This window comes from Numenius arquata, chromosome 2 (assembly GCF_964106895.1).
Source record: "Numenius arquata chromosome 2, bNumArq3.hap1.1, whole genome shotgun sequence".
Lineage (NCBI taxonomy): Eukaryota > Metazoa > Chordata > Aves > Charadriiformes > Scolopacidae > Numenius > Numenius arquata.
Window position 1 is genome coordinate 20,055,789 of NC_133577.1, and position 11,333 is coordinate 20,067,121.

The 11,333-nt window shown below is 44.6% G+C and overlaps 1 protein-coding gene across 1 annotated transcript; it reads left to right on the plus strand.

Annotated features, from left to right (window-relative positions):
- The first annotated feature begins 1,063 nt into the window (after positions 1 to 1,063).
- On the plus strand, positions 1,064 to 7,636 carry LOC141479488 (sulfotransferase 6B1-like). The gene is made up of 7 exons (XM_074168685.1): positions 1,064 to 1,310; positions 3,551 to 3,696; positions 4,146 to 4,235; positions 4,947 to 5,073; positions 5,508 to 5,602; positions 6,012 to 6,168; positions 7,292 to 7,636. The coding sequence occupies exons 1-7, from the start codon at positions 1,109 to 1,111 to the stop codon at positions 7,420 to 7,422; spliced, it is 948 nt and encodes a 315-aa protein (XP_074024786.1). The 5' UTR covers positions 1,064 to 1,108; the 3' UTR covers positions 7,423 to 7,636.
- Positions 7,637 to 11,333: the final 3,697 nt, after the last annotated feature.

An 11,333-nucleotide genomic window follows, 5' to 3' on the forward strand; every position in this document is an offset into this window, starting at 1 on the left:
CTTTGTAGGTAACTGTAAGAAATATTCCAGGTCTTACAGTTATGCTTTTGATTTGACATGTCCTCATGCTTAATTAAGCTTGTGTATTGGTTTACTAAGTGTCTAATGTCCATTTATGAAGAGACACAAGGGTGTGATGCACAGCAGTGTGGAGCTCTCTGTGCATTTGATATATGGGTAGTGAACAAGACCTATACTATATTCAAGGGCGCGAAAGAGTGAAAAGCCGTTCCACCAGGTAATTCAGCCTTGCTGTATTGCATGTCTCTGTTGGGATGACCTGTGGAGATACCTGTTTCTCCATCTCAGTACTCCTTATCTTCTGAAAAGGCATCAGCCAAAGTACCAATAACGCCCCCTATCAAGAACAATTTCACCCAAAGATTATATTATGGACATATGTAGAGAGAAATAGACCTGAAGCCATACAGGTAGAATTTGATTCATGTTAATGCAGAATATAAGTATTAGAGCTTCACAAGTATTAGGGTTTCACTTCTGTAGGATTTGGTGAAGTAAAAGTCTCAAATGTGAGTATTTAATCATGAGAAGTATGGCTTGGGTGGTACTTGTCCTTAGCTCTGGAGGTATTGCCTGAAGTCATGATGTTACAGTGACTGACTGCAGGATAGAGCCACCACCTGGAGGGATGTTGCAGCCTTGGATGTGTATCCATTAGTGGAGTCAATAGCAAACTAGGTTGAGATCCAGTATCCACACATCCACTACATGCTGGTTGTCCAGTTTGCAAATTGCACTGCATTGCTCACCAGTTAAAATTATTTCAGGCAATATACTTTATAGGTCTTCCTTCAGTTTAATTTAACATTTTGAATGCTATTAGTTGTTGCCCCAATAGCAATGCTTGGTAAAGAACAGACTCCTATTCCCAGTATCAGCTTCAGCAAAAACTCTGTCATTATTGTCAGTCTCCAGTCCTGTAATTTCAAAAAGAGTTAACAGAGTACAGAGTTAATCAGTGACTTGTACCTTCATACCTGAGTAAACGCCCTATGTGATTTGTTAATATGTTGCTTAAAGTTTTTCTGCATTGTGGAAAGACAGCCTGTATCTGTTTGTTTGAAAAGAGTTCCACAGGGATACAACCATGAGCAGAAATAGAGAAAGAGTCATTGAAATAGTGGAAAATTCTTTCGCACAGGGTGAAAAGATTCCCCCAGAAAGCATGCTGTTTTCCTACAGAGGTGTTTTATTCCCTGCTACACTTAGCAGCCCGGAAACTTTGGAAGCTCTGAAATCCTTTGAAACCAGAAGTGACGATGTGATTCTAGCAGGCTATCCTAAAACGGGTGAGTGTTGTTTTCTTGATAAGTAATCATGTATTTATGCTGCAATCCAGAAGTTTGTGCCATCATTTAACATAGGAATAATACCTTAGAAATCTTACAGTGACATCAGACTTCATAGGGTCATGAAATTAAGTTGTAAGGCATCTCTGGAGGTCAACTAATACAAATTCCTGCTCAAAGCAAGGGAAAGACCTAATCTTCAAAGCTGGGTTTGGTTGCTCAAGGCTTTGTCCAGAAGAGTTTTAAAACTTTGAGGGTGGAGACTCACAATCCACTGGAAATATGTTGCACTGTTTTCCCACTATAGTGTTCTTTTGGGGGTTGTTTTTTTGTTTTGTTTTTGCTTGTTTGTTTTTTACTTCTATGCAGTCAGACATCCCCTTGTTGTGATTTGAAATATGTTCCTTTCGTCATTTCCTGGCCAATTTTCAGAAGAGTTGGCTCTGTCTTCATAATAACCTCCAGTAGTGGAAGACTGCAGTGAGATTGCCCCATGCCTTACGTTTTTTCCCTCCAGCCTGGGCAACGATGACTTTCTATGTGTTCATTTGCTCCAGCTCCCAGTGGTTTCAGGGATGTTCAGCAGGACTCTCTCCAGATTCCCCAGATCTGTTGTGCTTCAGTGCAGGAACTGCATATAATGTTTAATTGGTGAACTCACCAGCATTGGGCAAAGCAGGATTACCACATTCCTTGATTTTCTGACTACACTCTTGCTAATACAGGAAAGTATTTTGTTTCCCTACTTGCTGCAAAGGCAATACAGGGAATATACCCCGCTAATGAGGGTAGAAGAACTGCTGTTTCCATAGACTTACTGCATTGCAGAATGCAGATGATTCTCATCTATCTAAATGGAGGGAAAGACCTGAATGCCACCGGGACTCTTGGATTATTTCATCTCTCTTTCACTATGGGCATTTTGAATTCCTTCATTTTTTCCTATTCACTTCAGAGGAATATCTTAACAGGTCATTTGCAGAAAAAGAAGAATTGTTGATCCTTATCACATCCACTTTGTGTGCCACCTGTGCACAGGCAGAAATGGTTTAAAGGTGTGAGGGTCCACCTACATATCCCAGATGTCAGTTGAAAACTGGGACTTGGCTTACCATGCCCAGTCCCTCACACAGCAGTTCTGCCAGGTTGCAGGGGCCAAGACAGCTGAACCTGGTGCAAGGATGGTGACAAAGCTTGACAGTGTGGTGGTTTGGTTGATGACCACTTCTGTTGTGGAAGCCTACCTGGGGGCTGGGAATGAGGCTAAACTGTGTTGATCATGAACAGACCGTAAACTGAAACTAGTCAGGAGGAGGGAACATGGTGTTCACAAAGACAACACTGTGGAAGGAGAGCAGAAACAGCAAAGGGACAACTCAGTTGGGCCTGTGCTGGGAGCACCACTGATCTTGAGGAATTTCGACACAGAGTAATCTGAGGTGACCAAAAACTGCCAGAGCTGGAAAGAGCAATAGAGGTCTGCTTCTGTTTCCACTAAAGGATAGGATGTGCTTCTGAAGTGAGCAGGGTAGCGCTCCATAACATGTGGTTGACAGCTCTGTCCCTGTTAGCTTTTGGCATGCCCTAGTTGATAACTGCCTGGTGTCCCTGGTTCAACCCTACCCAGAAACTAAGCCCCACATGGCTGCTTGCTCAATCCCCACAAGTGGGATGGGGGAGAAAAACAGAAGGGTAAAAGTGAGAAAAAGTGAGACAAAGACAATTTAATAGGAAAAGCAAAACCCATGCACACAAGCAAAGCAAAACAAGGAATTCATTCACTACTTCCATCAGCAGGCAGGTGTTCAGCCATCTCCAGGAGAGCAGTGCTCCATCATGCATAATGATTACTTGGGAAGATAAACTCCATAACTTTGAATGTCCTCCCTTTCCTTCTTATTCCCCCAGCTGACCACGACTTCATATAGTGTGGGATATCCCTTTGGTCAGTTGGGGTCAACTGTCCTGACTGTGCCCCCTCTCAACTTCTTGTGCACCCCCAGCCTACTCTCTGGTGGGGCGGTGTGAGAAGCAGAAAAGGCCTTGATGCTGTGTAAGCCCTGCTCAGCAGGAACTAAAACATCCCTGTATTATCAACGCTGTTTTCAGCACAAATCCAAAGCACAGCCCCAAACTAGCTGCTATGAAGAAAGTTAACTGTCTCCCAGCCAAAGCCAGCACACCCACCTGCTGACAGGCTAAGGTCTAATATAGTGCTACTGGTGTCTTTATCCTTTCAGGAACCAACTGGCTTGACCAAATGGTGAAGGAATTGGAATCAACAGATGCCAAATATACAGAAGAAGAAATGAAAGAGATAATAAGTGCTGAAAAGAAGTTAGAGATATTTCCACGCCTAGAATTTGGAGATCCTGGGATATATGAGGTTGGCCAGGACTGAAAATATTGGCAATCCTTTTCCTATAAGTAGTAATAGCTGAAAGACAGTGGCTGATCTCAGAGGCAATAGAGACCCTAGAGCCTTAACAGCTGCTGTGGTCTGCACAAGTAGCATGTACTATTGCCCCTGTTGTCCCAACACAAAGGTCTCAGTGCACAGACACTGCCACAGAGGGCTCCAGCCTGGACCTCATGGGTTTGATCAGTAACACATTCCTCTTGGGTTTCTGTCCTCAGGCCTGTCTCATGTGAAATGGTGCTCTGTGGCAGAGGCTGGTAGAAGTCTATGCTACCAGGGCATCTCTGTGGGTTTTCCAAGGGATAAGATCCTCCTTCTCTGGTCTCACCTTTTCTTATTACCCACAATTCCTGAAAAGGCACGTCACTGAATAATCTATTTCTGTCCTGTTGCATTTCTTCCCACTTACTTTAAAGAGGATGAAGAAAATGCCTTCCAGAAGAATTATACTAACCCATCTGCCACCTCATCTCCTGCCTCCGTCTGTTCTCCAAAGCAAGGCTAAGGTGAGTCTTCTCTTTGTATCACACTGCAAAAGCATTTCCACCCCAAATTAGCTTTCCTCTGTCTGCGTGAGATGTGTTTTCTGCACTTTCACCTGGGCTGGACAATGCACAGGCACATTTCCAAGACTGAAGAGGCAGAGTGTTGTGTGCTGAGGCTGTGAGCAAACATCCTCTCCCAGCAGCAGCTTTGCTGACTCAAGAAGTTATTGTCAGTGGGCTTGTTGCTGGGTGTCACTACCCCTTCAGATCTCCTTCAGAAAGATGCTTCCAGGTTTGTCTCAGAAAACTGAGCAGGACAAGCAGTTACTCTGTTTACTTTAACTTGCTTCCAAGACCTGGGTACCTGTGGAAAGCCCACTGCGCTCTAGGGCTAAGATAGTCTTCAATGGGGATTGCTGCAGAGAGAAGCAAGGGTGCACCCACAGCCTGTTTCTAGATCTCCTGTTCAGTAGTCCATGTGTTTGTTTCTCTGGATTGGACCTACCTCAGAGCTATGTCCCAAAAGCACCACTGAAAAAGCTTCTTGTTTTCACCCTGAAGCTCACATTAGCAGCAAGTAGCCTGCCAAAGCTCTTATTTCTTGTTCAAGCAAAGGAATTAGACCAGCATTGCATGGTCTGGTAGGTGTTAGGTGGACATGTGATGTGTTGAGAAGATGGTGTTTTATTCAGTCACAAAATCAGAATCAAATTATGTGTTTTCTTGCTCCAGATCCTTGTGCTGGTTCGGAACCCCAAAGACACAGCTGTCTCCTATTACCACTTCTACAACAACATGCCAGTGCTGCTGTCCTTTGCCTCCTGGGATGAGTACTTTGCAGCCTTCATGAATGGGAAATGTACTTTGCCCTGCATCCTCTGGCATTCCTCCCTACATGAGGGGCATACATAGGACCCTGTGCATGGAAATCCTGCCCCAACATACCTTACCAAGGCACTCCCAGGACAGACAGATAGACCCATGTTAAGGCTGAAACAGGGATCACCAGAGAATCAGATTTTCTTAGTCTCTAACTCAGAATGGAGAGATCATGAGAAAGCTTTAGCCTGACTTTTCCATTCCCGCAACAGAGCTTGTGGGTCAGTGTTACCCAATAGCCAGAGCTGGGGGATCCTGCACTGACCTCAGCCAAAAGAACAGACATGTTGAGCCAGTCACCACTTCACCGTCCTGGCACCACACTTAGAAAGCCTTCTGGGCTGACTTCTATGATTTGGTAAGGGCCTGTTTGGGGGAATACCCTACACAGCTACTTCTTTTCTTTATATGCAGTGACCTGGGGATCCTACTTTGACCACCTAGTGGAATGGAACAAATACATCGACCATGACAAGATCATGGTGATAAGCTACGAGGAACTCAAAGAGGTGTGGCATCTCACCCAGCTCTTCCTTGATGTGTGCACTGATATGTATGGCTGTGGGGAAGAAGAAACTCTTGGGTCAAGCCTGTCTGCCCCTTTAGGAGGGCGTGCCTTTCTGAGCTACTCTTTTATGTCTAGGGGAGGCCCATGGAGTTAGGAAGAGGATAGTCTTGCCTGTTAGTGGAAGGAGTCATATCTGGCACAGGCACAGTTGCTTTTGGGAGAGAAGAAAATGCTTTTGAAGCTGAGGCCACCAGGTGTAGGTTCCCTCTCTGTCAGAGCTCTTGGAATTCCTTGGTGACACTATGGGAGACAGCCTCCTCTGCTGGGCTTCCCACCAGCTGCTGGCTTCATGCCACAGCCACAGTGTCAAGTCTTTTGGTCTCACCTCTGTGCTATGTTCCTTTGGCCAGGACCAGGTACTGGGAATGAAGAAGATTGCTGCCTTCTTTGGATTCTCCCTGTGTGAGGAAGATTTTCACAGAATTGCCAAGAAGACCAGTTTCCAAGCTATGAAAGAGAAATCCAATGAAACCCATGGAAAGTTTGGGGACATCCTCTTCCGGAAGGGTAAGTCTCTGAAAATGGAGAATGTGGCTTCTTAAAGTCTCCTTCTGAGTAGACCTCCTCACTTAGCTGTGAGCTTACTCAGCTCTCTGGGAAGGACAGATGTGGGTGAGGTTCATGTAACATCCTGTACAAGCATCTGCTGTTGGCAGGATTTGGGAGCTGTTTGTGAGAAACATACCAGAATGCCTCAACTATCCTGGTTTAAGGTCCTCAGCCATGTTGCCCTATTTCCCTGTGGCAGCCCCGGTTAGTTAGGCAAGTGAGGTGTGAAGTGAGAACAAACACTGGTGTAAGTTATGCCAACAATTATGCACCAAATCTGCTTGGGCCTGATGGTTGCTCTTTACAGAGGGGTCACAGTGTGGTCTTTGCCTGGCAGTCAGGTGGTAAGACCAATCCTGGATCATGGATCCAGGTTGCACGTGTCTCTTCATGAAAGTTCCCTTTGAGAGGAAGTGTGCTAATGGGCCAAGAGTCTCTTGAACCTCAAGCAAATGCATTGATCACTGCTCTTCTAGCCTCACAGGCATTTTTTTTGTTACATCCTCAGTGAGAGCTGAGGAATACTTTCAATATAGTTCCTCCCAATGGGCATGTCAGTGCTGGCCCCAGAGATGGTCCCTCACAGACCCAGGACCAGGGCTGGAGCTCTGGCAGCCCAGCTGCTCCCCATAGCATCAAGAGTCTTTGGTTTCTGACTGCTGTGGGCATGGGCTTGCTTTAATGCCTTTCCTTCACAAACTCCTGGAGGAAGAAGGATTTAACCACTTTCCTCCCTACCACCTACCACACTTCCCCATGTAACTTCCTGCCTCAGAGGAAGGTATTTGCAAATGAGCTTTCCCTCGTGACGCAACCAAGTTCCCCTCTCTTCCATGTAAAGTCTTCATGAAACCATGTTGGAAATCCTCTCTGAGGAGGGAATGTGTATAGGCAGCCTATCAGCAGCGCTGCCTGCAGCCTTTACTTCTAATTGTTGCTACTTTGCCGGTCCCAGACAATAAGACCTCTCAGGGGCATAAGTCAGATTCCTCCCACCTCATGTGTGCCCCATTGCTGCATAAATATTATCCTCTCTCAGGAGTGGATGTCTTCAGTCTTTGGTACTTCCTGTTGTACACAGGGATTGTTGGGAACTGGAGAGACCTCTTCTCTAAAGCTCAGAATGAAGAAATGGACCGAAAATTTGAAGAGTGCCTAGGAGGAACAAAGCTGGCAGCAAAGATGAAATATGATGTGTACTGCAAGGCCTGAAAATAAGCAGATGAGCAGCACAACAGCAAGTCATGCTCCAAAGATGATTCTCTGAAGGTGGACAGTCCCCGTATTTCATCCCCATGAGAAAAGAGAGAAACCCCTAAGAAATCTGCCTGGCACCTCCAAGAATTCCAGTGGTAATTCTTAGGTGTGCGCTGGGCCTAGAGTGTGTGCTTTGCTTAATGCAACCAAATAAAATGTTGTATGCCTCAAGTGAACGCCTGGCATCCTTCCAGGAGGGAGATGGTGGACAGGCGTCATAACACCAGCCTGGTGGTGTCCCTGTGACTGCTTCATGGCCTTAGAAGGTGAACAAGGTCTCTGAGATACTTAATGGTGAGGCAGAGGGACCAACATTGGGCCTCTCCTGCCACGACACAGTGGACTTGACACGGATTTGTGGTGTCGGTCTGAAACCCCAAGTGTCTGTGTATGGGGAGAGCATGATAATCTGGGTTTAGACCCACCATGGCTACCATGCTGTTGACATTTGTACAGCGAAGCCAGAAAGGCCTTTGACCCTTTGGCAAACTCCTCACTTCAGTGCAGGGTGGGACTTCTGGAGCTCTTGCTGCCAAAACTCTTAAGTAATGAACATGTATATGTTTTCTTGAGTGTTTTGCTCCCATTGGCCTCTCTGGAGACAGTTAGGTAGGTGACAAGTGAGAAGAACCATGACCTTTGAATGGAAGGATCTGGGGAAAGAAGCCCCTTGATGACCCTGTTACTAAACTATTAAAGCTGCGCTTGTTTGACAGTAAATACATTTGTGCTACATAGGTATAATTTCCACACCCTCTTTGCTGGTATAAATGTCCTTGCTACATTTGTGCATAACACGCTGCATGACCTCGTGTGCATAACACGTGCATAACAACCGCTCTTTTGGAGAACCACAAAAGCTAAGGAAATGTCACCTCTGTCTGGCAAAGGGAATTCAGTTCCCTGGAAGAGGGATTCCTCTGCCGTATTCCCAGACAGATATGTCTGCCGGTCTCTCACACTGAATTAAGATTAAAAACTGAGCAACCAACATAGAAAAATATCTTAACAGGTCATTTGAAGAAGAAAAGAGGAGGTGATATTTGATCTGCATTACCTCCACTTCGTGCTCAATCTGAATTTTTTTTTCTCAGACAGGAAAGGTATAAAATTGTGAGGTCTCATGTAAATATCAAAAGTATTTTAGATGTCATTTGACATTTGAGTTGTAACATTTCAAAGTTCCAAACAGTCTTAAAAGAACTGTGCTAGAAAATATGTGACTCATTTTAAATGTGATGTGGCCAAGATTCAACCCATTTAATTAGATGGTGTGGTGGTGAATGATGAGTAAGCTGAGAGAGATGCAGCCTAACTTGCAACTCGCCAGGGGGAAAGGGCTTCTGGTTTCTAAAACAACATTTCACACAGAAATTATAGCAATATGACTTGGAGAGATGAGCTTAGACTCTCCCGCTGGTTAAAAGGCTGAAACTGAACTTGGTCACTAGGAGGTAATGTAATGGTTGCACACAAACACCTCTGAAAAGCAGTAAATACTTTGGATGGAACCTAAATTCTTTTAGTCTGTGAAGACTGCTACTTTTGACTGATTCCTTCAATTTTTTTTAAATTTTCTTTTCAGAAATTGATGAATTACATTTCCTTTTGACTAAGTCATCATTCCATACTGTTTTGCATCTGTTTCCACAGATAACAGTCATCAGTCTTTTCTGATTTGTGATATCTTATGGTTTTCCAGCTGATATTACCCAACCCTAAGTAAGAGATTTCCTTCTCCAGACCTCTCAGCCTATGTATACTATGGGTGTACAGGCTGGAAACCTTGGCTATAGTAAAACAGCCCCTTCCTATGACACACAGCTCTTAATTTTTTTTCTTGCTTGTTTTTTTAGTTTTATCTGCAGTCTGTGGAACTATCTATTTCTAGTAAAACATTTATTTTATATCAGTTTCCAATCCCCTTAAAGAGAATGAAAAAAATTCCCTGAAGAATATCAACCTCGTGTCCTGCACCACTTGTACTTTTTCAAAGCAAGGCTAAGGTGAATCTTCTTTTTGATTTAACCTGAAACTACTGTTACTAATAGCATTTCATCCAGATTAGTTTTTCATTTCCTGTGTAAAATGTCTTTTCTGAGATTGTATGTAGGCTTTTGAGGGGTTATTATACATTTCCGAATGTGAAGTGATAAAAGTGCTGTTTACAGAGACTGGACACGCATTTTCTTGCAGCTGCAGCTATAATGGTTCCATAGGTTATTGCTGCCTTCAGTTCATCCTTGCCAAAGACAACTGCTCCCTCCAATTTCCTAGGGGAGCTGCTCCCTGGCCTGTTTCATCCCAAGTAATCCAGACTAGGATCCTTTTAAACTAACTGTGAAAAGACCTTGAGTTGTCCAAAGCTTAGAGGTGAGCCTGCCTGGACCTTTTCTTTACAGTGGACGCACCATAATCACCCAGAGGGCTGTAAGCTTCTAAAGGCTACATTTAAGTTTAGCTAAATGATAACAATCAACGTTTAAAATACAGAAACTCAGTTTCGTCTGAGTGGGAACGTAATAATATACCAGACCTTTTAAGTAAATCTTTCTCCTCACAGTTTTTTGTCTCAGTCCAGCAACGTTTCATGGCATTTTGGGTTGCAGCAGGCTCCACACAGGCTGAATATTCCTGAGAAATTTGAGCTAGTGGCTGCCCCAAAGGCTAGGCTTACCTCCCTCTTCTGAATGTAGTTGTCTGCTCCTTCTTTTGCATGAGCTCTTGTGTTTGTCTGACAACCCCAGCTTTTTGAAGCAGCATGAAACACTCACTTTTGGTGGCAGCAAGCTGTCAGATTGTCCCAGCTGTCTTGCACAACCTCACCCCCGGTGCCTCTGGGTCTATAAGAAAGAATTTTTTCTGTTGCTTCAGAGGCTTAGCTCTGTCTTTTTCTGCTTCTTTCAGGCGTCCCCTAATATCTGCCCTTGCCACAGGCTTCCTGCCTGCTGGGTCACGCACCCGCAGTCCAGACAGCTTTCCCAGCTCAGGGCTCTCCTTCACCCCGAGTAGAGCAGGCACAGCAAGGCAAACGGGCAACCCCCCGCCCACCCATGGAAAGGGAACAGGGTAGACACGACCCTCTGTGCACACATTGACAGACAGCATCCCTCTGCCTCACTACCTGGAGAGGGGCAGCAGTGCTGAATGATTACAGATGTGCTAGAAGTTATAGCCTTTTGGCATCAGAGGAAACCAGACGTGTTTCTGTAACGGGAACTTTAGAACCTAAAATCCAGTGGCAATCATTTAAGGTTATTGTATTCCCTCTGGTTGTTTTAGCAAGAAACTCTTTCATTATATGCAAAAACAATGCACTTATATCTTTGCTATCAAGAAACAGCTTGCTAGCAAAGGTGTACATTCATTATTTTTTAAATAGTATTGACAATTTTAGTAAATGTTAAAAATAACTATTTTCTGAGTATTTAACAGCTTTTTTTCCCGCTACTCAGTTTCACTGAATTTCACTGAATTTTTCTTTAGAGTTGGAAGGGACCATATAGATCATCTAGTCCAACTCCCCTGCTGAAGCAGGATTGCTTAGAGAATGCTACTCAGGACTGCATCCAGGCGGGTCTTGAAAATCTCCAAAGAAGGGGACTCCACAACCTCCCTGGGCAGCCTGTTCCAGGGCTCTGTCACCCTCACCGTGAAGAAATTCTTCCTCATATTCGAGTGGAACCTCCTATGTTCCAACTTGTGCCTGTTGCCCCTTGTCCTATCGCTGGGAACCACTGAAAAGAGTCTGGCTCCCTCCTTCTTCAACCCACCCTTGAGATACTTATAAGCATCGATAAGGTCTCCCCTCAGCCTTCTCTTCTCCAGGCTAAAGAGTCCCAGCTCTCTTAGCCTTTCCTCATAAG